This window comes from Mus pahari, chromosome 4 (assembly GCF_900095145.1).
Source record: "Mus pahari chromosome 4, PAHARI_EIJ_v1.1, whole genome shotgun sequence".
In the NCBI taxonomy this organism is placed as follows: domain Eukaryota; kingdom Metazoa; phylum Chordata; class Mammalia; order Rodentia; family Muridae; genus Mus; species Mus pahari.
Window position 1 is genome coordinate 126,013,569 of NC_034593.1, and position 27,201 is coordinate 126,040,769.

Sequence of the window (27,201 nt, forward strand, 5' to 3'; positions counted from 1 at the left end):
ATAAGAAGAACTAAATAAGAAGCAACTTGTCGTAGGACCTCTCAGCTAAGCAAATGAAGCCTTCTTGCGTGTGCTGAGCTTGCAGCTCTCAACCTTCTAGGAAAGATGGGAGGACTGGGCGATAGAAGGCACAGCAGGAATGCCCCGCAGTGAGTGCAACCGGAGCTCTACCCGCTGCACCGCAGAGGCCTAAAACCCAACTCTGCAGGAAGCGCCCGCGGCGCCGGGAGCCGCGCACCCTCGCCAGCGACCACGTGATCACTTTTTTTTGGGGGGGGGAGAAAAAAAAAACTTTGCTTCTTTGCCTTAAGAAAAAAAAAAAAAAAAAAAGACTCCACTTCCCAGAAGTCTCTCGTTCTCCAAGCAGCTGCAGTCTTGCGCAGGCGCCGCCAGGGCCAAACGGACACGTCCGTCACGTGGGCAGGAGCCGGCCAATCCGGTTTGAATCTCATTTTTTTCCTCTCGCCCCCCCCTTCAGGAGCGGTTGTGCGATCAGATCGATCTAAGATGGCGACTGTGGAACCGGTGAGTATTGCCTTCGGCCCCCACCCCCGAGCTCCCCGCGCTCCGGCTTCCTCCGCCCAGGGACTCCCGCAGGACGGCGTGCCCGGCGCGCACGGCGCCTCCGGCCGCGTCCGGTCCCCGTCCCTCCCCCGGCCTGACCTTCCGCGGGCAGCCTCGGCGCCGGGAGGCTGGCGGCGGCAGCGTGGAGCGCACACGCCGTGTGGGGGCCCGGGCACCCGGGCGGTGGGGGAGGGGCGCGGCGCGGGGCGGCGGGCGGAGGGCGGCTCGGGACGCGGGCGTGGGGATCGGCCCGGGGGCCCGGGGGGGCGGCGAGCCGGCCCCAAAGAGCCGGAGAGGGAGCCCGGGGCCGCGGCGCCTGGCCGTCGCCCGCGCCCCGCCGCCGGGGGTCCTCGTGCCGTCCGCACTCCCGAGCGGCGGAGGAGGGTGGGCTGGCGGAGCCCACCGGTGGGCGCGCGGGAGCTGGGCGGGCGGGGCGCGGCGAGCGCATCCCGCGGGGAGCCGGGGGGCCGTGGCGTTGAGTCCGGGAGCACGCTCGGAGGTCGTGTCGCGCACCTCCCGGCGCCGGGGACGCGGGCCTGCCGAGCTGGGGATCACATTGTCCTGGTCCCCTCCACGCCGGGGACTGGGCTGTCATGGAGGAGGGAAGGGGGAGGAGCGAGGCCTACAGATCGCGGCCGCGGGTCGGCTGGCCGGAGACCTGCATTTCACACGCGCCGGGCTTCCATTCATTCATCCTCCGGGCGCAGCGCGCACGCCTCCGAGGAACCGGGTAGATTCTTCCGCTCTTACGCCACGAGATCGTCTGGGAGATAGCCAACGAATACTTATTCTGGAAATAGGAACTTTCAAGATTGCATTTTCTTAAGTTAAAAGAAAAAAAAAATTTTAAGCGTGGTGGAGGCAGCGGCGCGAGCCGCGACTTGCGTGTGGAGGTCAGAGGACAGCTTTTGGAGTCCCGAGGATCGAGATTCAGACGCTTTTTCCGAACCATCACTTGGGCTCATCAACATTTAACATTTGCTTTTCCATTTGATGTTTCCTTCTTACTCTATACTGCTTCCCTCTTATACGTCTTCCCTTTTTCCTCTGAAAGTGCTATTTTGAAGTTAATTGAAACAAGACACACATAGAGCATCATGGCGGTAACTCCGGTAGGCAGAAGGTCCTGACTTTTTTTCCCCCTGTCATGGTTTGGGTTTGCCAGCAGCTGGCTCACTGGCCATCCATCCCAGGTTTTTTAAGGAATGTCACAGCTGTGCATAAAGGCAGCATAGACTAGCAACCAGAAACCTTTGTAGAACACCTTTGCCAGATATTTTCAAAACTCACCGATAGACTGAATATGAATAGTTTGATATGTTTGCAAAACGGCCCTATCTTGGCAGAATTCAAGACAACTTTTTTTGGGAGTGGAGGCATGAATTACTTGTTCTTTATTGACATCAGTTTTCCTGGCATTTTGCAAAACCACATCATAAGTCGTTGGTGAAATTAACTAAATTTAGAATATCAATGTAAGAACAAGAGGGGAAGCATTTAAATGTAAGTAACTTAAACTCTTGACAAGTTCTCCTGTCTCCTGATTGAATCTTCTGCCTTTCTCTACCAGTGTTAGAGGAAAATATTACAGATAATAATAGAGACCAAACTAAGCAATAAAACAGCAATGTGTTCTATGACATCTCAGTTCCATTTAAGTCTGGGATTGTGCTAAAGCCACAATGTAGTCATTGGATTTTGTTCTGAGTACTTAGGAGTTGCTGATAGTTTTGGGTGGGTACAGAGTGATATCTAGGATTACAAAGTTATATAAAATGTGGTCTGTGCTTTGTTCATCATCAGTGTCTGGGTCAGAGGTGAAATACTCTTCCTAGAGATGACCCGGTTGATGTGGGTAGTGTGTGTAAATTTAAGGACAAAAGAAACCTAAAAAGTGTGAAGGATGAAACTTGGATTGAAACTAGTTGGGACAGTATGCGAAGTGACTTGAGGTGCTCATTCTCTTTCTGTTAGTACACCCTTGCTCATAGGGGAGTCATGCAGTGTTCTTAATATTTGCAAGAGTTCGTTTTGGAGTTGAGTGGTTGCTGTGGCCTTGTTTAATCCCAGCACTCAGGAGGCAGAAGCAGTCTGTTCTACAGACCCAACTCAAGGATTTCCTCCAAACTAAAAGATTTGCTGGGTGCTTGATTTTAGCTTGATTTTTAGGGCCTGGTACATTACTAATTTCATTCTACCACTAAACCACACCAGTACTTTTTCAGTTTTAAGTAATTTTTAAAAAAACAGATGACTTCTTGGATTACAGTTGAAACTTGTATAAATTAAAAATCTTATTTGGTCATTGCTATTTTCATTTAGCTTGTGAGCTTTTTTTGTGTTTGTTTTGGTAGTGTGCTTAATTTTAAACACTTAGGGCATTGGTTCTCACCCTGTAGGGTGTGACCCTTTTGGAGTCTAAAGACCCTTTAACAAGAGCTGCCTAAGACCATCAGAAAACACACATGTTTACATTATGATTCATAACTGTAGCAAAATTAGGAAGTAGCAATAAATGCTTTTATGGTATGGGGCCACCACAACATGAGGACCTGCATTAAAGGGTCACAGCATTAGGAAGGTTGTGCACACTGACAGAGAGAGTCATGAGTTGTTGGTTTTTCCTCCCCTACATACCCAGCCTTTTATAAGCATTGGCCAGATTTTTAGTCTATGGAATTTTTATAGTCATTTTCTATTTGATACTGCATGGTTTTAATTATTTGAGCTTAGTTATGTAAGTAATGGCTTACAACTAGAAGTTGAAGTTCAAAGAGGAACAGTATACTGTATTGCTTCGCAGGACTTGTAGACTAAGGCTGCGTTCCTGTTAAGCTTGGGATTGTGGCAATGTCAAAATCAGTCTGTAAGGATGCGGGACAGTGTCCTCCACTGTTCCTCGAGGCTTGTGTTTCCTTTTAGATAGCTTACTCTTCTGCTGTTCTATTTTCTTTCTTGTTATTAGAGAATACTTTCATTATAGAATAATTTCTTGTAGTTTCCATTTTTGGTTTTAGAGTAGCCATTGTTGGCTTGGAACTTACAATTTAGACCAGACTGGTTAACCAAAAACTTGAGGTGGGGGTGGGAGTTCTTCCGTCTTCCCAGTGTTGGGATTTACAGGTGTACACCATCACCTAGTCCAGTTCCTTTATGCTTTGAAATTTGCTTTTAAAATAAGACTTAAAAACACAGAAGCCTGCTGTGGTGGTGTACCCCTGTAATCCGAGCACTCAGAAGTGGAGGCAACAGAATATTTAATTTAGTTTGGCCTACATATCAAGATCTTGTCTCAAAGCAAAATAACATCCAAGAAAAAAAGGTTTAGTGAGATGGCTTTAGGGGTAAAGGTGCTTGCTGCCAAGCCTGAGGATCTGAGTCAGAGCTAGAACCCTTAAGTGCAAACAGAGGGAAACCTCTTGCAAAGTTGTTCTCTGACCTCCAGGTCCACACCAGAGCAGGCAAACACATAGAAAAATGAATAAGTAAATATATATACTTAAAATGCTTTAAAAGGGCTAGAGAGGTGGCTTATCAGTTAAAAAGCAACTCCAGAGGACCCAGGTTCAATTCCCAGCAGGCACATGGCAGCTCACAGCTGTCTGACATGCATTCCAGCTCAAGTTTCAGGAGAGCTCTCATACCGGGTGTACATGTGTTGCACGTATCTGTGCATGCAGGCACACTGCCCATACACATGTGGGAAAAGCTTTGAAAGAAAACAGGAAAAGAATAAAATGTAATGTGCTCATCAATGGAAAGCAGATGGGTTGGTAAGCCAACTTTGACAATTTCTTTTTCTTTAGTGAGGAACCCATTTTCTTAGTTTATTAATAAACCAAACTTTGTTTGGGTGTTTATTCCAAATTTCACTTCAGTTTATACTCTGAATGTATGATTGTTTGACTTATAGAAATTAAACCCAAATGTACAGTTTACACAGTTATCTAGAATCATGTAAAATGAGTCAGATTGACTTAATCCACATTGAACATAGAAAGTCCCGAGTAAATAACACCTTCATGAAACACTTAATTTCTAGGACAGCAGTTCTCAAACTGGGGGTTGAACATAACCCTTTCACAGAGGTCACCTAGGACCATTGGAAACATATTTACATTATTCATAACAGTAGCAAAATCACAGTTATGAAGTAGCAACGAAATAATGTTATGGTTGGGGTTACCACAACGTGAGGAGCTGTGTTAAAGGGTCAAGGTATTAGGAAGGCTGCGAGCCACTGGAGAATAAGGATTGAAAGCTCAGCAGAAGCACCAGCAACCCTGGACTTTAAGGGCATGTGCAGTAGCTGTTCTGGCCTTTCTCCTTTTCATGCCCCGTCACACTGGAGATGGTTCTTCTGTGACATTGTGAGTTGTGCCATCTTTCTCGGGAGATGGCTGAGGAGTGGAAATGAGCTTGGCTTATATAGTTTCATTTAAATTTCCCTGTGATTGGGCTGGTGAGATGGCTCAGTGGGTAAGAGCACCCGACTGCTCTTCCGAAGGTCCGGAGTTCAAATCTCAGCAACCACATGGTGGCTCATAACCATCCATAACAAGATCTGATGCCCTCTTCTGGAGTGTCTGAAGACAGCTACAGTGTACTTACATATAATAAATAAATAAATCTTTTAAAAGAAAAAAAAAAGAAATTTCTCTGTGATTGAGAACATTGAAACTTCTCAATCCTGAGAAGTAGGAATCAAACATCCTAAAGTGATCCTGACTTTTAAATGTCATATTTATAGATGATTGTTTTCACTCGTGTGGACTTACTGTTCATACAATCAAGGTTCTGCAGAATAGGCACTTCTGCATACACTGATCTTTTCTGCGGAGAAATTCACGACTGTCTTGTAAGTTGCTGGCTATTAGTAAGCAATGAGAAGCCTGTGCTCACAGCCTCAGGTACCGTCTCCTTTCCTCCCCTTAACATAAAAATCACTTCTAAAGAGTCTAGTCAGTCTAGAGAAGAAAAGATCGCCTTTTTCAAAAGTAATCATTTTTGTCTTATAGTCAGAAGTAAGGTGTGTCTGTGTCTCTCTGCTTTTCCACTTATACTTTAAAAAATATATATTTCATGGAAATTGGTGGGAAGCATAGTCACACTGTATTGAATGAGTTTATGTCTAATCATGACAAGCCTGACTACTGTTTCCAGGAATATGGATTTAGTGTTCTAACCAAGTAACTTAAGGTGGGGGGGGGGGATGTTAATTACTGTTTGTGACTGTTTACTTTTGTAGTAGCTATTTTTAATGTAGGCAGATCTTTATTAATTGCTAATTTAGTATGTGTCAGACATCCCAGTGGTACTATGTTCATTTAATGTAGTTCTATAAGGTAAGTGGAAGTGTTCTTGGGTTCTTATTTCACAGATGAGGAAGCCAAGGGATCAGAATGACTTGACTTTAGGGCAGCCACTTCCTGAGTGTGTGTGCGTGTGCGTGTGTCTATCCGTCCCCTTAAGCATCACATCATCATATATCCTGGGGGTACAGGATACCTTCAGAAATGGAGCTTGATACCAACAAACAGGGACTTAGCTGCAGCTCTAAACTGAAAGTTGTGTAGCCAACCTTTACAGCATGTTGAATCAAACAAAAGCATAGGATTCTAAGAAAATAGCTAGAGACAGCTCGGGCCTCAGAGTGGTGTAACTGCATATTCTGCTGTATACTTGGGATACTATCCAATACAATACAGATGGCGCAGAAGGATATGTCACGTGTTATGTTATTTAGGGAATAATGACAGAAATCATGTACAATTTTAGAATGGGCTTTACCTTCAATATCTTCAGTTTTAGGTGTGTTGAATTTGTTGATAACAAACCCACAGATATAGAGAGCTCCTTGTGTAATAGGCATGTTTTAGTACTTGGTCTAGAGTTTTGTAGGTAGATTTTAAAAGACAGCAAGTCACTGCTTCCGTTCTGACTTCTTGTTTGCCTCATAGGATATTTTACTAGTGGAACCAATTTCAGTGAATTGTAAAAAAGAAAATAACTCTTCAAACTGCAATTTACTTACTATAAACTAAGCAACTTTAGTGAGACGTTTGCTAGGGTGAAACAGTTATATTTGGGAAAGTTTCAGCCGTAGTGCATATTAATATTTATTTAAGCTTGTTATTGCAACGTACTTAGTAGAAATTAGCTATAATGCTCTTTCCTTGCTTTTACAGTGGAAGATTTTAATGCCTTGTCAATGTACTAGTATTGCCATATGAATTCTTAGGGACAGTAGCTTTCCACTGTAATGTCTGTTCTGTTCATTTCAAGTGTCACAGAAGGCAGGAATATCTGATCCTTAATAGAAGGTAAAAAGTACATATTTTTCTCCATGTTTTAATAGATAGGTTTGTAGGTAAGGAATTGGACATTTTTGTAAATTTTACCTCACTAAGGTGGTATAGGTGCTAATTGAGTTAGGACTCACACCGAAGCAAATTCTCAAGCTTTATTGATATGCTGTTAAGGGGGAATTAAAACTATACCAAAATTTAGCCAAAATTAAAGTGTCTAACCTACTTTTCATCAAAACTTGTGTATTCAGGATAAAATTGATGTTTAGGTCCTAATTAAACATGAATATGTTAATATAAAATCATTCCTGTGAAGTTTCTACCATATAGTTTGAATGGTAAGGTTATGAATTACATGCACATGTAATGCAGTTAATGCATATAGCAAATACAGACAGATATACAAAAGTATATATTTTTCTTTTGAACTTCTATAGTTTATTTTTTTAGTTTATTCTTTAAACTTTCTATAGTTTATTTTTATCATTTTGGCTTGTGAACTCTGTAATGGTATTTAGCTTTTATTTTGCTTTTATACTTTTTCTTAAATTACTAATCCATGTTCATGGTCCAAAATTCAAATAAATTCCTTTAGCCTTCTGATGAAGCCTGTGGTCATATTCTCTAGATTTTTTTTTCTTTTTTCATTGGTATGGATATAATCCAACTCAATATTTTTAAATGCATTATATAAAATGCACATAGATACAGAAAAAAAATCCAATTATTTGGATGTATAAGTTGCTGTAAAATGCCTAGGAGTACAGGGGAAAAATCCAATTATACTGACGTATGTTAAGATTGAGTTAATGTGAAACATTAAATACATTAACTGCCACAGCCTAAGTGCTGTCCTTTGTATCATTATTACTTTGATTTTTATTTTCTTTATACCTTGTGCATGTGTCAGAATGAATGCTATGTGCGTGTGGGTGCCTATGGAGGTCAGAAGGTGCTAGAATCTCTAATAGGGTTAGGGATGGTTGTGTGCGACCGTGTGGGTGCTGGGAACTTGGTCCTCTATAAGAGCAACAAGTACTACGACATCTCTCTACAAGCACCCCCCACCACACCCACATTCTTGTTGTGGTTTTGGTTTTAGTATTTTTCCAAGACAGGATTTCTCTTTAGAGCCCTGGCTGCCCTAGAACTCATGCTGTAGAGACCAGGTTGATCTCCATCTCAGAGATCCACCTGTCTGCTTCCTAAATGCTCTGATTAAAGCTGTGCACCCTAAGTCCAGGCCTTATTCCTGTTCCTGAGACAAGGTAACAGACCCAGAGCTCTGACTGACCCAGAACACAAGAGATCCGCCCGCCTTTGCCTCTTGAGTGCTGAGATTAAACGTCTGTGCAAGATTATCATTTAGTGTTGTATGGACATGATGTTGTTCCCTGAGTTTATTTATTTTTCTTCTCTTTTAAACCAAATGGGCAGTTTAAAAATCCAGATTTTGTACAGGGATATACAACTACTTAGGATTTCAATTGTTGCTGTGATGAATATATGAGGTTTTATGTAAAGTACATGTTTTAACATCAGATTGAAAAGTTAAAATGGTGCTGGTTAAGTGAACTATATGATAGTTGGTTGTTAACCTAAATCATTCAGCTCTCCTTTAAAAAGTTAACGCTGCACATGGAGATGAAGGGCTGGAGAGGCAGCTCAGAGCTTAAGAGCATTTCAGAGGGCCTGGGTGTGGTTCCAAGCATGGCAGCTCACAACACTTCTGGGGTATACAACACCTGCCCTCCACAGGCACCATACACGTGTGTGTGTGTGTGTGTGTGTGTGTGTGTGTGTGTGTGTGTGTGAGTGTGAGTGAGCACGCGCACAAACATATAAATGGAATTTGTATAAGTGCCTATCACTAAGGGAATTATTTTTTTTTAAAGATTTTTTATTATTTATTTATTTATTTATTATATGTAAGTACACTGTAGCTGTCTTCAGACACTCCAGAAGAGGGAGTCAGATCTCGTTACGGATGGTCATGAGCCACCATGTGGTTGCTGGGATTTGAATTCAGGACCTTTGGAAGAACAGTCGGGTGCTCTTACTCGCTGAGCCATCTCACCAGCCCAGGAAATTATTTTTAATCTACTGTCATTCTAACACTTTTTAAAGAAAGGCCTTCGTGTATTTTATTATTTATTTATATGTATGTTTGTGTATATGCGTGTGGGTGCCAGAGGAGGCCAGATAAAGGAAGGCATCGGATCCCCTGTAGCTGGACTTACAGGTCAGGTTGTGAGTCACCATGTGTGTGCCGAGAATTGAACCCAGATCTTCTGGAAGAGTAGTAGCAACCGCTCTTGACTCCTGAGCCATTTCTCTAACCTCATAGTCTTACTTTTTGTCTCCCTACTATCTTGACTAGTGACAATGGTTCTTCTTTTCTCTTGCTGCAGAGTTTTAATTATTTTTAATTACGAATCTTTATACAATGTTTTGATCATGTTTTTCCCTCTTCTGACTCCTCGCAGATTTTCTCTACTTCCCTGCCTACACTACATATCTTTCCTCTTTCAAAAACTCCTATTAAAATGAAAATCAAAACAAGCAGAAGACTGACCTATAAAACAAAAAAATGCCCAAAGCACAACAAAACAAAAATTTATGAAAATACCACTGACTTTGTTTTTGTGTTGGCCACTTACTCCTGGGTGTGGGGCCTGCCCTGGAGCGCATGCGTGTGTGTGTGTGTGTGTGTGTGTGTGTGTGTGTGTGTGTGTGTGTGTGTGTGTATTCTTCATCCATCCTTGACATTTATTTGGAGAAAATGGAATTTCCCATTGCCAACCAGTATCGATTGCAGATAGCTTCTTCGTTAGTAGTAGGAGCCAATGTCTGCTTCTCCATCTTAGTGCTGGGGGCACCCTCCTGTCTAGCTTCAACCTGAGCAGGCCTAGTACTTGCCGCCACAGTCTTTTCGGGTTCATATGTGTGTCAATCCTGCTGAAGACACTCTTCACCTCTGGCTCTTACAGTCTTTCTGCCTCTTCCACATAGATCCCTGAGTCCTTAATGAAGGAAGGATTTAATGAAGAAATCCCATTCAGGATTCTGCAAATGTCCAGTGTGGGTCTCTGTTAATTCCCATCTTCTGCAAGAAGCTTCTCTGATATAGGTTGAGTTGAGGTACTGATCTCTTGATAGCATGCAGCGTACCTTCCCGTACCCTGATGCCGGTCAGTTGGGGTGAGGCTTTTAGTTAGGCACCTGCTGGACTTTTGTGTTCAGTGACTTCCAAGTGCTGTCTTCAGCAATAGAGCAATCAGTTGTGGAGAGCAACCAAGGAGAGCCTTGGCAGTAGCCTGTGATATTTGGGGGTGGGGGTTGGGTGTCTTTAGAATCCCTTTGGCATCCCTTTGGCCAATAGCTCAACAAGATGTAATCCATTCCTGTCACTGGAGGTTTTACTTGTTGAAATAAGATCTATTTTAGGCATTGTCTCCCTATTTTATTCCTCTTCCCTTTGGGGTAAGGGGTTTCAAGATCCTGGCTGTTCAGGAATTCACTTTGTAGCCCAGGCAGGCCTCAACTTAGAGATCTGCCTGCTTCTGCCTTCTATGTTCTGGTATTAAAGGTATATGCTACCACTGGAAAGATGGCTCAGTGGTTAAGAGCACTGACTGCTCTTCCAAAGATCATGAGTTCAATTCCCAGCAACCACATGGTGACTCACAACCATCTGTAATGTGATCTGATACCCTCTTCTGGTGTGTCTGAAGATAGCTACAGTGTACTCACATAAAATAAGTAATTCTTTTAGATGGTTGCTGGGATTTGAACTCCGGACCTTCGGAAGAGCGGTCGGGTGCTCTTACCCACCGAGCCATCTCACCAGCCCAAATAATTCTTTTTTAAGAAAGGTATATGCTACCACTGCCCAGTCCCTTAGTTGGTTTTTTTTTATATAGTAAACTCTATACTACATATCTTTCTGCTTTTATTAATACTAATAAAATGGAATTGAGTCTAGGGTACTTGTTGAGTAGGCAAGTGGTCTACCACTAAGTTCTGATTTTTATTTTGAAACGGTGTGTGATACCTCAGTCTGGCCTTGAACTCACTCTAACCTAGGCAGGCCTTAAACTTGACATTTTTTAGTTTCTGGAATTACAGGCCTGTAAACCAGGCCTGATTTAGTTGTTTAGCTCTGGGGCTAAAAACCAAAACCCTGAAAAACTACATGGTGTACAAGGAAAAGATACTGTTGCCATTTTTGGGTGGAAGTTCTGAAGGAAAAAAAAAAAGAATTTGAGTATAATTTTGGGCTAGTGTGGCTTCATATTCTAGATGGACTCTTCTGTTATCTGACTGGTCTGTCTTATGGGCCAGGCAAAGAGTCTTCAGTAATAGAGAGTAGTCAGTCTGTAGGAATGGGCCACTCTTACCTTGTTTTAAGGTTAATTAAAGCCAGGTTGTTTTGGTCTAAATGTACAGGCCAGCGGGGCAGAAAGAAAACAGCTCCATTGATGCAGTCAAAATGAGTGATGTAGAAATTAAGATCTGGGCCAGGCAGGCCACAACAGTTGTGTGTTTCAGTTTTATATTTATATTTTACACCACTATTATCCAAACCTAGGGCCATACAGATGCTGGGGCTAGTACTCGAACTGGTGTTTGCTTGTGTTTATTAGGTAAGGTCACATTATAATGGGCACACTGGCATTATATCACATGGTTTGCTACTTTCACCTCAATTACACGCTGCTTTATTTCATCTAATGCGCTGTTCCTGGTTCTGACTTAACGTGAGTTGCACCAGTCTGTCTGTCTGTCTTCTTCCTGTTTGGTTTCTTGTCTCACTTTTTTAGCTCAGCATCTCCTTTTTCTTTTTAAGGGGGGGTATATTAACTGGTGGGAGTGGGGGTCATCTTAGTGGTATAGCCACCGAGATTCCCCGTGTTCCAGCAAATAACCTCACCCATCCTCCATGATCATGCAGACAGTTCTAATTAAACTCAGTGTGTCACAAAATATTAGAAAATAGGGATTTTGGGAAGAACAGCTTACTCATTGGGAGTGGGAGATAAGAGAGGGCAATGGGGTGAAAATGTCAGAGTAAGTGAATAAATATGTGTTCGGAAGGAAATGGCTTTTGAGACCTTGATAACTAAGCAGTAGTATACCTGTAGTTTGGTATTTTGAGAAAGTGGAAGCCATTCTGTGGTCAGCTTCTGTTGTAGCTATTCCTAAGTCTCCATTCGGTTACTGTAACGGCTTGTTTCCCCTTGTGTAAGCGTTTTCCTCCATTGTGCTGGTGCTTCCTGAGCTTCTTAGAGTTTCAGTTATTTAGGGTTGTCAGATAATCCTTCTTCCCTGGTAATTGTCAATTTAACTTTTCCACTGTTGGTCTCATGAGGGTGGTAGCCAACAGCATTACAGCCACAGCTTTGTAGTGACCCCAGAAAGCTCTCTGGGATAGCTTTGTTAATAAGAGTCTCCTGTGGGGTGTTTTCTTTTGGCAATTCTTTTGAGGGGTTTGGTGATCCAGGCAAAACCCAAACCCCCTTTATCTTGGCCAGTCTCACTGCAGTGCTCATAACTCTTCTATTATTTTTATTTATTTGTTTTTAGTTTTGATACGGGCCCAGGGGCAGAGCAGACTGAAATTGGCCTCCAGTGTACCTCACACAGGACTTGGCTTGAACTGGGTGGCATGGTGGAGGTGGCATGGCATCTGAGCTGAGAGATGGAGGACAGAAGGAGAAAGTTAAACTTAGGCTGCCTCAAGCCAACCTGGGGAAGACTGGGATCATGACAGCTCCAATCCATCACTTCTATTAGTATTCATTCATTCATCCATCCATTCATTCATTTTTTTTTCTTTTTTCTCTTTATTCTTCATTGGGATTTACTAGGCTAATATTTTTTGGGGGGGGTTATCTATTTCTAGTCTTTTAGATATTAATTTTAGTTTGAAGGTGTTATTTTTCTTCTCTTTTTGTCCTTTGAATATTTTGTTTTGTGTTGTGTAGCCCTTGCTGTCCTAGGACTTGCTCTGTAGACCAGGCTGGCCTTGAACACAGAGATCTGCCTGCCTCTGTCTTCCAAGGGTTAGGGTTAAAGTTGTGCACCACTGCCACCTGGCTGAATGATCTTTTTCTTACAGCTTCCTGTAATTGTTTTATGTACAATCATAACATTTCTTTGGGGGGGGGCTTCGGGAGAGAGCAAGCCTGCACACACTTCTGCCTGTTTCCTCTAAGATTGTTATTTTATTTTTGAACTCAGGATAGCAGTTCCAATAGCTTGAAGTAGGAGAGGAGATTGAGGAATCTAGCTTTCCTTTAACTTACTACCCCTTCTTTACTGGAGTTTTAATGGTCTTGCCAGCTTGATCTGCATTGATTCAGTTACCATCTGGCCATCTGTACTCTCGTGTCTCTTTGTTCTTTTTATACTAGTGTATTTTGATCCTTTGTACTATAGTTTTAAATAATTTAATAAATAAATTTAAATGTGTATGTATAGACATGAGTGCAGCTAACTACAGAGGCTAGAAGAGGGCTATGGATCCCCTGAAGCTGAGATACTCAATCAGTCACCAGTTTCTTTTTTTTTTTCTTCTTCTTCATGTATCCACACTTGGTGTGTGCCTGATTGAGTTAGAAGAAGAGTTGGTCAAAGAATTGAGAGTAGACAGAAACTATTGAGTTAAGGACTGTAATTTAGAGTGCAGGCTCCAGGCAGTTAGGTCTCTACTCCTGATATAAGTTACTGATATATGAATGATAATGATTCAGCTTCTGTAGTTTAAATTTATTTTTCCTTATGGTAAGATTAAAAGGACTAGTCAGTCAGACCTCCCCAGAACTTGGGGTTTTGTTTGGTATGCCTCCTTACTCATCTGCCTCTTCCCCATTCACAGCACTGAAACTGCCCAGGACTGACTGACTGTCAGCTGTCCATCACTTGTATGCCAGACCCCACTTTATTTTGCAATTAAGGAAATTGATGCTTATAGGGAGTTTTAATCACTTAAATCCCTGTTCTAGAAAAGTTTCACACTACTAATTAAAAATAAGTAAGGAATTGTCAAATAGGGACTATAACTGGAATTGGGCAACAGATTCCCTCTGTACACGCTTTGTAATATTTCCTCCTAGTCTGTCAGAAATCGGTAGATCTGGGATTACATGTGATGTTATTAGGAAAACTGTAGTAGTGAGGGCAGAGCTTGGAAAACAAAAGTTGTTAGATGGAGCATTGCTTACAACCACAGAACCATAGGCGAGCAGATACATCAGACACAATGTATTTCTTTTTCTTTTGATCTTTAGAGTGGTGCTTGACTTCAATATCCATTATATTCCTCATCAATAAATAGTTCAGCTCCATATTATGTCCTAACCATTCACTAGTTTATCAAGGCAGAAAAATACAGAATACAGGCCAAAAGTATTGAAGCTGCAGAACAGAAAAGAAGGGAGCAGGACTGCCACAGTAGAGTGACTTCAGTGTAGGGTTTTTGCTCTGGGAGGGGTAAAGTGATTATTTCTACTGGCTGGCTACCCAGAGGTATTAAGTACACATTAATCAGAGAGGAGAGGTGAGCAGGATGTGTCATAGTTCTTTCCTCTTTTCAAAATCATAACATACTCAGTACAATCTCTACACACATATCAATACCTCAAATATTTGCAGAATAGAGAAAGCCACGTGTCTTAGGGTTTTACTGCTATGAACAGACACCATGACCAACGCAACTCTTACAGGGACAACATTTAATTGTGGCTGGCTCACAGGTTTGGATGCTCAGTCCATTATCATCAAGGTGGGAGCATGGCAGCATCCAGGCAGGCATGGTGCAGGAGAAGCTGAGAGTCCTACATCTTCACCTGAAAGCTACTATGAGGAGATGCACTTCCAGGCAGCTAGGATGAGGGTCTTAGAGCGCACACCCACACCCACACCGACACACCTGTTCCAACAAGGCCACACCTCCTAATAGTGCCACTCCTTGTGCCAAGCATATACAAACCATCACACCATGAAACCATACAATTAGTGTTTGTTTGTTTGTTTAAGAAATGGTAAAGAAAGGGATGCAAAGGTGATTTGGTGGTATAGACTGTTCTTCTAGAGTACTGAGTTCAGCTCCCAGCATCCACATTGATACAATTTGTAACACCAGCTCCAGGAGGGATCCAATGCCTCTGGCTTTGGGCACTGCATTCATGTGCACATAACCCACGTGTTTTGTTTTGTTTTTAAAGAGGATTAAAGTTTATAATTCTGGAACCATTCCAGATACAAGGGCATGCGAGGTCTGTAATAGAAGTGCCCAAAGATTTGTCCCTGTTACATTCATTGAGAACTTAGAGTGGAAGGAAGGCTTTGCATCTTGCAGTTCATCTAGGCCCAGCAGTGATGGGTGCTGCAATACCCATCTAAAAAAGAAGAGAAAAAGGAGGTTCAGAAAATGTTACATACTCAGAATTACACAAAGTGAATGGCAAAGCTGGGGTTCCAGATGGCTGTAGATATGAATTGAGCCCAGCATATCCCACATAGTGGTGAAAAACTTGTTGATAGAAGTCAGGTTTAGTGAAGCTTATCTCTGGCACTTGGATGGTAGAGTCTCATCTGACCTCTGCTACCTCATCTTTTTGAGGCCAGCTTTTTTGAGACCTTAGCTCTTAAAAAAAGAAAAGAAAAGAAAAGGTACTGCTTTTAAAAAATGATACATACTCTGAAAAATGTATGTGACTGATTTTAGTAGATATATAATTACTGTAAAATGCAGTAAATGTTTCCAAATGTCTACTTTACATTTCAATAGCTTAACTTCCCTGTAGGCCATCATAAGTATGTAGACCAGCAGTAAATATAGTGTCCCACTTGGAGTTTCTGCTTTGAATCTAGGAAAGCCGTGTGCTGAACGGAGGAATTTTGTACACTTCCAATGAAGTTAAGAGTTGTGTGATCTGCTCTAAAATGAAAGAGAAAGCATCAGTTCTTTGTGGGATGGAGGTAGTAGACACAAACCAGGGGCTTGGAGGGCAGTATTCATTTCCAGAAGAGATGGCTTAACTGTTCACATTGCAAGTTGGTGACAGTTTGAATATTTAAAACCTTATGCCAGGTTTTAAGCATAGCAGGATTTTGTGAACCGATAGAAAATTGATGTGGTAAAAGTGAGACTAAAATTTCATCACATTTATTAGAGAAAACGGCTGCAAGAAACACTTAGCCAATAACATTAGGACTGTGACACATCGATAGTATTAACTTGCTGGTGTGATAGTTTTTTACAGAATGTTGAGAAGGCTTGAGGTCTTGCAGCTAGCTGTTGGATTTGTCCTGCTCTTTAAAGGCTCCCACCCCCCCCCCTTTTTTTTTTTTTTTACTTTTTACAACTTTCTGCTGTTGGTACCGCAGCTTACTCAAGTACATTACTGAACATTGTATTTGACCCATATAAACTCAACTGATCTAAAACCAGGCTACCCTTTGCATTTGAACTGACCATATTTTTCTCTTCCTTTACTTGCCATTGGTATTTAATCTCTTTGATCTACCAGTTAGTTGCTTCCACTGCTTATCCAACAACTGAAGTGTACTTTCTTAGCTTGACATCCCAGGCCTTCAGTCACTGCAGTATACCATCCAAATCACCCCCACTTTAGAGACTTTGGTTATGATCTTCTAGAGTAAACACAACACCATCCTATGGTTTTATTCTTCCTTAAGGTCTACCCTTTTGTAATGTACTTATTATTTATTCTGTGACCTTTCAAGGGCAGGCTGTCAATTAGGCTAAAATGTGTTAGGTTATTTTGAGAGTAACCATCTATTAAGTTAGCCTTTACTTTTGTCCAAATGATTCACTTTACTTTAAAAAAAAAACACTTTTCTTTTTATGATTTACATTTAAAATTTTATGTTCATTGGTGTTTTGCCTCCATGCATGTCTTTGTAAGGGTGTTGAATCTCCTGGAACTGGAGTTAGAGATGGTTGTGAGCTACTATGTGGTTTCTGGGAATTAAACCTAGGCCCTCTGGAAGAACAGCCAGTGCAGTGCTCTTTACCCTTGAATCATCTCTCCCAGCCTTGGATACCTTTGTTTTTGAGACAGGGTTTCACAGAATTGCAGTCTGATCTCAGAATGGCTAAGCAGCATAGGCTGGCTTGGAACATTGAGTCCTGGTTTAGCCTACCAAGTCTTTCATACAGCTGTGAGCCACCATGAAGTTTAAAGTTTGTTTTTAAACATTTTATAAATGTAATACAGTCCTATCATCTGTACTCTGTAGGAAACAGCCTTAAAAATAAGTTTGTATTTAGCTGCATGTTGTGGCATATAATTTTAATTCCAGCATGCAGAATGCAGTAGTAGGCACGGCTTCCTGTTCAACCAGGGCTACCCTGTCTCAAAAAAAAAAAATTATTAAAAAAAAAAATTAAGGGCTGGAAAGATGCTTTTGTGGTTAGGAGCACTGGCAGCTCTGCCAGACAACCTTGGTTTGGTTCCCAGCACCCACACCGCCATCTGTAATTTTTAGTTCTGGGGGATCTGATGCGGCTATTGTACACATAAATATAGTGCACATACATATGTGCAGGCAAACCACTCATACACATAAAGTAAATCTAAAGGGGGCTGGTGAGATGGCTCAGCAGGTAAGAGCACCTGACTGCTCTTCCGAAGGTCCTGAGCTCAAATCCCAGCAACTACATGGTGGCTCACAACCATCCGTAAGGAGATCTGGCGCCCTCTTCTGGAGCGTCTGAAGACAGCTACAGTGTATTTACATATAATAAATAAATAAATCTTTTTAAAAAAAAAATCTAAAAACTTTAGATTGGATAATTTGTATCTCAATGATAATTGTGGTTAAGTCTTTGCCTGGTAACTGTTATTTGAAATCTGAATTGTCTTTAGACTTAAAAATCTTTTGAGTATTAGTCACTTAAGTTCTTTACCATGCAATATTTGATTAATGGGTAGATTGTGAGCTTAATACAGAAGCTCCAGATTGTGTTCTTTCTGAAGAGTGACTTTTTTTTTATTAATTTATTTTAATGAGTACACTGTAGCTGTCTGTCTTCAGACACAGCAGAAGAGGGCACAGATCCCATTACAGATGGTTGTGAGCCACCATGTGGTTGCTGGGAATTGAACTCAGGACCTCTGGAAGAACAGTCAGTGCTCTTAACCACTGAGCCATCTCTCCAGCCCCAAGAGTGACGTTTTATTTTTGGAGACTGTTAGTCTATAGATAGATGTTTCGACACGATCAAGATTGGTTCTCTATTTAAGACTTATACCTTACTCATAATGCCATGACTTTTATTCCTAGAATATGACTTTCTTCTGGTTTAACCTGAAAGTTGAAAGGGACTCTGACTATAAGGACTTGAGTTTCCCCAACACTCTGCCCCCGAGAATTTGACTGTGTTCTCTGTAAACTGCCCAAAGTCACACTATGACACGTCCTCAGCGTCACAGCATGCCCTCAGCATCATCGTAGGACCGAGGGGCTATCTATGCATGGCTTTTTGTGGCTCACTTTTCTGCCCCTCATTCTGTCCAGTGCATTGTTAGCAAGTCCATCACCGCTGTTCCTCTCTCCAAAACCATGGAGCCCCGCTGTTTGTCTGTACAGCACTGTGATTCTAAGCTAGTCAGGGAGAATATGCTGTTCAGTGACTGCTCTCTTTGAACATTTAAATTGGCTAATGAGAACATGTTAATGATTTTGTTAAGGAGCTGACTATATGTTTATTTTAGGGTATTGGTTAGTCTATATAAATGTTTACATTTGTTCAGTTACTAAGTTCATAGTTTATGCTTAAGTACCATGGCCTCTGGTAATCTAGTGAGCAAAATCAAACATAGTTGATGCCATATTTCTCTATTTTGTGTTTATATGTATATGTGAGGGTGGGGTGAATGTCAAGAGAACTTGTAGGAGCCTTCTATGATGTGGGTGCCCAGGGATTGAAATCAGGTTTACTGACTTGGCAGGGAACACTTAACCTGCCAAGCTATCTGACCAGCCTCTTTCTTTCTTTTTAAAATGGTGTCTGTCTTAGCGTGTTTATTGTGGTGTATGCATGTGATACTGTCTGTACCCATACCTGCGTAACTCAGTCTCAGAGCTTACAGGCCAGCTAGCTTTGAGTCTGACTGATTCTTCGGTCTCTGTTTCTCATCTTGTCTGACTCAGAGATGCTTGCCACTGTGTCTGACGCTATGTAAGTTCCAAGGATAGAACTTTAAACATCAGGTTTGGGTTTGTAGTACCTGACCCCTGAATAATTTTTATGGATGCAGAGAATAAAGCTTCTGAACATATTACAGGCTACTTTAAAAAGTATGTTTTAAATCGAGTAGTTATCATTTCTAGTCTTTTAGCACATACATGGGTCAGTTTAAAGCTGATAGTTTGGCTGGAGTATAATTCAAGTGTTGTCTAAGACATAGAAGACAAGACTTGTATGCCTAGAGCCGAGGAGTCTATAAATTAAATAGAAATATTAAAAATGAAAGCTGAGAGATGGCTGAGCATTTAAGAGCTCTGGCTGCTGCTCTTCCACAAGGACCCCGGTTCAATCTCCAGCTTTCACATGGCTGAAAATAACAGCCTGTTCTGGCTTTTAGTAAGCATTGCACTCTGGGAATACACAGATACACTCCAGGCAAAGCACTCAAACATGTAGGAATACGTCTTTAAAAAGGTTTTTTTGGGGAGTGCTGGTGAGATGGCTCAGCTGGTAAGAGTACCCGACTGCTCTTCCAAAGGTGCAGAGTTCAAATCCCAGCAACCACATGGTGACTCACAACCATCCTTACGAGATCTGACGCCCTCTTCTGGAGTGTCTGAAGACAGCTATAGTGTACTTACTATCTTTAAAAGAAAGTTTTTTTTTAAATCTAATAACCAAATATAGTTGTGTGTATGGGGCACGGAGAGTGTTCCTGCCCTCTGTTCTAGCCTTTGCTTTAGTTCTGATGGTCTTCCTTGGCTATTAAGATCAGCTTATAGCAGTCCGAGGAAGCAGCAAGGGGACAAATGGGAAATACTTAAATTATTCCCAGACTCCCTTTACATAGCCTAAAAGAAGACTGAAGTTCAAGTCAGTGTCCACATTCTTCCATTATTGCCTGTTGAATTCCAAACAGCTGTTCTTTCAATGAGTCTGACATGAAGTTTCCAAGGACTTCTGTATTACTGGCTTGATCACTTTTGGTTAAACTTGTCAGAGCATAGCTTTAAACCTCTCTCGGCTCTACTTCAGTAATGTAGTACGTCTTTATTGTTGGTGGACCTGGGAATAGAACCCACTGTTCCGTGCATGCTAGACATATGCTTGACTGTTGCCTATGCCATTAGCCCTATGTAATACTTTAACATCTGGTAAGAATGTCAGATCATTGAACTTTATACATACTCTTTGATTTTAAAAATGTGCAAATAGGAAGGTGGTGTACATTTTATAAAATCACTTTCAAGTTTGAGAAACTTTTTTGTCATGAAGTGGTAGAGTAGCCCAATTCTCCTAGAGAGGGTCAGACGTTTGTCTTAGAAGTCAACTGTTCTCAGTCATTGGATCAAGTTTGTTTATGGTATTGCTGTCACAGTTATATTTAAAAACTTAAAATCCTACTTGATATTATTTCCCATTAGGAAACCACCCCTACCACTAATCCCCCACCTGCAGAAGAGGACAAAACAGAGTCTAATCAGGAGGTTGCTAACCCAGAGCACTATATTAAACACCCTCTACAGAACAGGTAAGCTTTCTGCTGAGTAGTTTTTCTGACTTAGGTAATAAGGGTGTGGTGAACAAGATAGGTTTACAGAGAAAAGTTAGGTATGACTGGTTTTAGATCTGCTCAATTGTCAGCCTGTAGAGGATTCTTATTAAAGGAGAAGGAAGGCCTCTGAAGGAGATAGTCATACACACAGGACAGAGTGGAGGGCTGTGGGAAGTGGGAACATGGCTTATTCAAGGTTTCAAATGCATGTCATAAAATACAAATAGCAATTTATCTTACCCTTTTTGTGTTATTTATTTTTTAATTTGTTTTTATGTGTATGGGTGGTGTTTGGCCTGCATCTGTGACTGTGCAGTGTATGTGTACAGTGGCTGTGGAGGCCAGAAGAGATCATTAGCTCCTCTGGAACTAGTTATAATTGTCTGAACCACCATGTACGAGTAGGGAACTGTATATGTTCTCTGCAAGAGTAGTCAGAGCTTTCAACCACTGAGTCACCAGTCCAGCCCTTCTTGCTTTTCTTAAAATCTTTATAGCTTAGTAATGTTAATTACATTTACATTGTTTATAACGAACCTATTTCATCTTTAAAAACATATGCATTTTAGAGCCTGCTGTGGCAGCACCTGCCTTAATCCTAGCACTGGGGGAGGTGGTGGTCTTTAGAGTCCAGCCTGCTCTGTAAAGAGAGGAGAGCCAGGGCTGCAAAGAGAACCCCCTGGAAATGCCTCCACCCCAATGTATTTTATAAAAATGTGTGCATGTGTATAAACAATGTGAAGGTTTCATGTAGCATAGCACAAATTTGAGGTCACAGGACAAGAAAAAGCTGGCTTTTTCCAGGGTTTTTCCCCAGGGGTTCTAGTTGTCAGTTACCAGGCCTCCACGGCAAGTGCTTTTGCCTGTCCTGTGCAGTTTCCTTGGTACCATTTCCATCTTTTAAACTAAAATTAGTTTATTAAATAAGTTGTTGTCACCACCTGTTCAATCCTCAGCACCACTTTTGACTGCTCCAAATCTTAGGTACTTCATGTAAGTAGAACCATGTGTGTATGTGTGGGGTATTTCACATAGGCTTGTATTCTTAGACTTCGTCCCTGTTATGCTGTGTCAGATACCCTCTTTAAGGTTGGTTTATTTTCCATTGTCTATCAGTTCTACATTTTACACCATTTTCCTACTGATGGACACTTCTACCCTTTGACTGGTAAATAATCAGCTATGAGTATGGGTAAACAACTGTTTATTATATACTGGCTTTTATTTTCAGGTGGGCACTCTGGTTTTTTAAAAATGATAAAAGCAAAACTTGGCAAGCAAACCTTCGATTGATCTCTAAGTTTGATACTGTTGAAGACTTTTGGGCGTAAGTAATTTAAGATACTTACACTTTTAAGTTGTATAATTTTTTTATCTTACATCATTCATAAAATGAAAGATGAATATCTTCACAAGTGTTTGAATTGGTAGTTAGACTTTATTTTACATTGTTGAGTATGTATAAAAGCCCTATGTTTCAGCACCCTTACAAACAGCAAACACACCATTATATTTAGGTTTGATTACTTTGTATTCCTCAACTTCCTGTGAGAATCCTCTTTTATTGTCCTAGAGTTTTTTGATAGCCTTTTGGCTGTCCATCTCCTGTGCAGTCATCTACATATATTTATGCCATAACTGGATGCTAGAAAGCCTTATTAAACTTAACCCATTTCTGCAGACAGCTTTTATTTAGTATAATATCTGGAATTTCCCTGCTCAGGATTTCAAAAGGTGGAGCTCATAAAAATTAACTTTCAGAGCTGTAAACTCAGAGGAATATCAAGACAATGATATGTCTGTAATATTAGGTCATTAATTTTATTGTCATTTATCAAAGAGTTATCAAAATGTTTTTTAAGATTAGTTTTTAGTTTAGGAAGAAGTTAACTTGGATCAAGACTTACAAATAGAATTTAAACTGAACTTTTTTTTGAGAAATGTGTGTTTGAGACAGAATGTAGCTGAGTTTTTGAGGATGTCCTAACATTCTAGAGCTTGGAATCCCCTACCGCCTTTACCTGCCAAGGCATAGCAGGTAAACACTGCTCATGCCTTAGATGTTTTGAGATTTCTTTTTTTCTGAGGATCAAATTTAGGACCTTGAACATGATAGGCAAGTGCTGTACTATTGAGATGCATCCTAGTTCATCCAAAGTTGAATTGTCTAGATGTTTTTTAGGGAAATACTTTTTGAGAATATGAGAGGCAAAAGTTGGAGAAGAGTTTAGAGAGAGTTACCTCACAGTTACTATTCTCTATGTTTATATTAGGCTCGTAGGTGCTGAGTTTAGTGGCTAACATTTTCATGTAACTTGAGTCTATTTTGCTCACAAAAGAATAGATTGTGCTGGACAGTGGTGGCGCACGCCTTTAATCCCAGCACTTGGGAGGCAGAGGCAGGCGGATTTCTGAGTTTGAGGCCAGCCTGGTCTACAGAGTGAGTTCCAGGACAGCCAGGGCTACACAGAGAAACCCTGTCTGATTGTAGTCATTAAATTATTCATAGCTGTATTTTTAAGGCCACAGTCAGTGTTCCCAGTGCCTGCACTGATACTTCCCTGCAACTGATATTAGGCGTTCATTGCTTCACTGGGAAGGGCAACATACAGGGTCCATAAAACTGCTGGATTCATTTTTCTCTAAGAACATTATGGGTTTGTTTTGTTTTGTTTTGTTTTGTTTTTTAATGAAACAAGTATATTTTAGCTCTTCTAATTACTAGAGGTGGCTGTCTAAATTGGAGTTCTTGAAAGGCTCAAGTGGTTTTTGTACTCTCACTGTGTTTACTGCAAGACTTTTGAATAACTCTGAAGCCTTCTTTACACACAAAAAGTTCTCCAGTTTCTTAATAAGGAAAAAGGAAGGGTTTGAATCCCATGCCCACTTGCATGTGCTCTTGGACCGCATTCTTGGCTTTTACCTGTTTATATAAGCCTGGTTCCAGGATTCCTCTAATGAGCACAGCCCCACATGGTTGGTAGTCAGTAAGCAAAAGCCCTGGAACCAGCCGGAGCGGAGAGATTGGGAAGCACGGATGGACCCTTGACCTTTCTGGATCGATTAGGCCACTTCTTGATTTCTCACTTCTTTCTAGAAGATTTTACAGAAACATTTCTTCAGTCCTTTTGCTTTAGTCTTATCCATGTAATCTTAAGATTCTTAGGTTGTGGTTTGGGAACAGTCAGTCATTAGATACTTACACTATCGTATTCAAGGTGGATTATACTGTGTAATGTGCTAAGAAAGATGTAGACTTCTTTCTTAAAATTGTCTGAAATATTTCTAGACAAAGTTAAAGTTAGCACAGGAGAACATCCCTCATGCAATGTCATTCAAGGTTTGTAACTAAGATAAACTCTGCTGTCTATTGGAGGTGAGAAAATACAGTCACCAATGTGTAATTCAGTTTTACTACAAGAGATGAGTGATACAGCCCTTCTGCCGACTGATGGGAGCCATTTTGAGTTGGAGAACCACTGCTGTGTCTATACTTGGACACTTGCAGAGCTAATAGTGTTGATTGACTGAGCTGTGCAGTACTGATGGTTTGTTTAATTTTCTTAAGTGCACATGGCTGCATTGAGTTAACAAATGTATCAGAATACTTTTTAGAGTAGTCCTTTGAGATAGTTGTTTATATTAGTTGACATTATAAATTTTTTTGAATGTAAATCATTAGACCTGTTTTGTCCATTTCAGAAATTAACTAGAGTCAAAAAAAGAAAAACAAATCTACATACTTTTATGTTTTTTTGTATTTTCCAAATGTGTGTGTGTGTGTGTAAGCACCCAAACCCTGCATTACATATTATGTTTTTAATTATTATTTTCTTTTACCTAGTCTATACAACCATATCCAGTTGTCTAGTAATTTAATGCCTGGCTGTGACTACTCACTTTTTAAGGTATGCCTAATCAATGATTGTTTATATTTATTACAGGACCAGACCATTCAGGTATTTGTAAAAAACTGGCCACAAATTCAGGCAGTTGGCTTTACCAGGCTTGAGTACAGTGCTCTGTGGTATGACTTAGTTACTCATGGGAACATCCTGGGATTGACTCGAGCCTTGCTAATTCTGTGCAGCCCTTCCTGGATATACTTGAATAGACTGACTTTGTCAGCTAATTTTAAACCCATGAGATATTTATAAACAGACCTTTGTCAGGTGCTAGGATAGGGCATTAATTTGCTCATATTACATAGTTTTTAATGTAGCTTCTAAAAGGTTTCTGCTCGGGAATTTTCAGAACCTTTAGGTGACATGAAGCCTTGTAGTTGGAGAGTTCACTAGGAGGTGGGGCGCTTGTGCAGTTGCGTGCCTCTGGCGTGTAGTTCTTTTGTATGTTTAAAAGCTGTGCCAGTGGCAGGGGTACAGGGAACGAAAGAAGAGTTGTCAGTGTTGTTTGCTGAGTCTAATACTGTCTCTCAAAGTACCAGCGCTGTCTAACGCTGCCTTCCTCTCCTGCAGGATGGTATTGAGCCTATGTGGGAAGATGAGAAAAACAAACGAGGAGGACGGTGGCTGATCACACTGAACAAGCAGCAGAGACGGAGTGACCTCGATCGCTTCTGGCTAGAGACAGTAAGGCTTTAGGATGTGTTTGCCTTTCTCTTACTTACAACCCCTGTTGTAAAGAAACCCTTGTGCTCATGTGGCATCACATTTACTAAAACCAGAATGAGTAGAAATTGGTACCATGCTTGTGCAAGGATGGCAGATAAATTCCTGAAGCATTTTGGTATTTGGACATAGCTGGAAAGTATGTTAAGGAAAATAAGCCAGACTTGGGGGAAGAAGAATATGGCATGTCTTCTCTCATGTGGAACTTAGGTTTTAAGTACATGAGTGTGTTATATAATCTGTATTTGAAGGACAGTGAAGACATGTACTAGGAAGTAGAAGATGGCCCAGACGGGATAACACAGAGTGAAGCCCCGAGGAGGTCGGGGCAGATAATGGGGAGGGGTGTGTGAGAACAAGCTAGAAGATATGGCGTGAGGAAACCCACACCTTTATACTAACCTGAAACTACCATAGAATGCAAATACATGTACAAACATGAAGGGGGGAGGGTCTTAGTGTGTTTAGGTGTGACCTTTCCTGTTGAATAACAGTCCCCAGCCCTTGCTTTTTAAGGACAGGGTTTTACTACCTAGCCAGGCCGCCGTTGCCGCTCAGGATCCTGCTGCCTCCAATTTTTTGATTGCTGGGATTATAGGCAAGTGCTGGTTGGCAAATGTGAGCCCAGTGAATGATTTCTATCATTCCACAAGTCATAAAAAAATGATTGACAAACTAGGTGCAGTGTTGCAGTATTTTAATCCCAGTTCTTTACAGGCAGATCTCTGTGAGTTCAAGGCCAACCTAGTCTATAGAGATTTCCAAGACAGCCAGGGATATACAGAGAAACCCTGTCTCAAAACCAAAAAAATAAGCAAATAAAATAAAAAGTGAATGACATTAACTTTACCTATACAATTAGGTCTCTCTCCTCTTATTTCATTAGTCAAAAATAATAGGACTTTATAATTTGTGATTAATGTAGAGTTTTTACAACCCATTTATAGTATTATTATAATTAAAGATTATGAAAATTTGAAATTAGTGAAGCAAGTAATGACATTATTGGTTAATATTTAAAAGTAAATAATGTGTTATGATATACTTTAGCACTTTGGTTTTATGAGCTACACTAGGAAATTATAGGCATTTTCTGTGATCAAGTTCTAGATTATAATTTTGGGACCGAAGTTCATAGTTAATGCTTTTTTTTTAAACCACTTAGACTCAGTACTGATTTACAGTTAGCACTAAGTGAATAAGTACTTACATGGATCAGTAACATTTTAGTAAAGCAAAGACTTAATCATGCTTTTGGAGGAGGGTATGAGTAAATAATACCATTGTGGGATGCCGTAGGCCAGTGGGTCTCAACCTTCCTTTAAAACAGCTCCTCAGGTTGTGGGAACCCTCAACCAGAACAATATTTTTGTTGCTACTTCATAACATAAATTTTGCTGCTGTTATGAATTGTAATATGAATGTCTGTGTTTTCTAATGGTCCTAAGCAGCCCCTTTAAAAGGATCGTTTAAGCCCCAAAGGGTTTGTGACCTACAGGTTGGTTGCTGCTGCCATAGGAAAAAGGACATTTCAGTTTTATAGGTTGAAAAATAATGTGATGGATTGAGTTACAGTTGCTCAGTATATTTAATGCCACTGAACTCTACTTTGAAACTGTTAGAAAATATCAATTAATGGGAGCATAAATAAATTGTGATCATTGCGATCATTGTAAGCGAACTAAGCATCTGAGCAGATGGATGTTAACGAGTGTCTTAGTCGGGGTTCTATCCCTGCACAACATCAGGACCAAGAAGCAAGCTGGGGAGAAAAGGGTTTATTCAGCTTACACTTCCACATTGCTGTTATCACCAAAGAAAATCAGGACTGGAACTCAAGCAGGCCAGGAAGCAGGAGCTGACGCAGAGGCCATCGAGGGATGTTCTTTACTGGCTTACTTCCCCTGGCTTGCTCAGCCTGCT

The 27,201-nt window shown here is 41.0% G+C and overlaps 1 protein-coding gene across 1 annotated transcript in view; it reads left to right on the forward strand.

Annotated features, from left to right (window-relative positions):
• The first annotated feature begins 332 nt into the window (after positions 1 to 332).
• The window catches only part of Eif4e (eukaryotic translation initiation factor 4E), a 31,714-nt gene continuing 4,845 nt past the window's right edge, over positions 333 to 27,201 (forward strand). Inside the window, exons 1-5 of the mRNA XM_021195761.2 lie at positions 333 to 525; positions 20,520 to 20,626; positions 21,882 to 21,977; positions 24,495 to 24,558; positions 25,126 to 25,239. Coding sequence (XP_021051420.1) covers positions 508 to 525; positions 20,520 to 20,626; positions 21,882 to 21,977; positions 24,495 to 24,558; positions 25,126 to 25,239 — 399 coding nt within the window. The 5' untranslated portion in view covers positions 333 to 507. The remainder of the gene's footprint in view (positions 526 to 20,519; positions 20,627 to 21,881; positions 21,978 to 24,494; positions 24,559 to 25,125; positions 25,240 to 27,201) is intronic.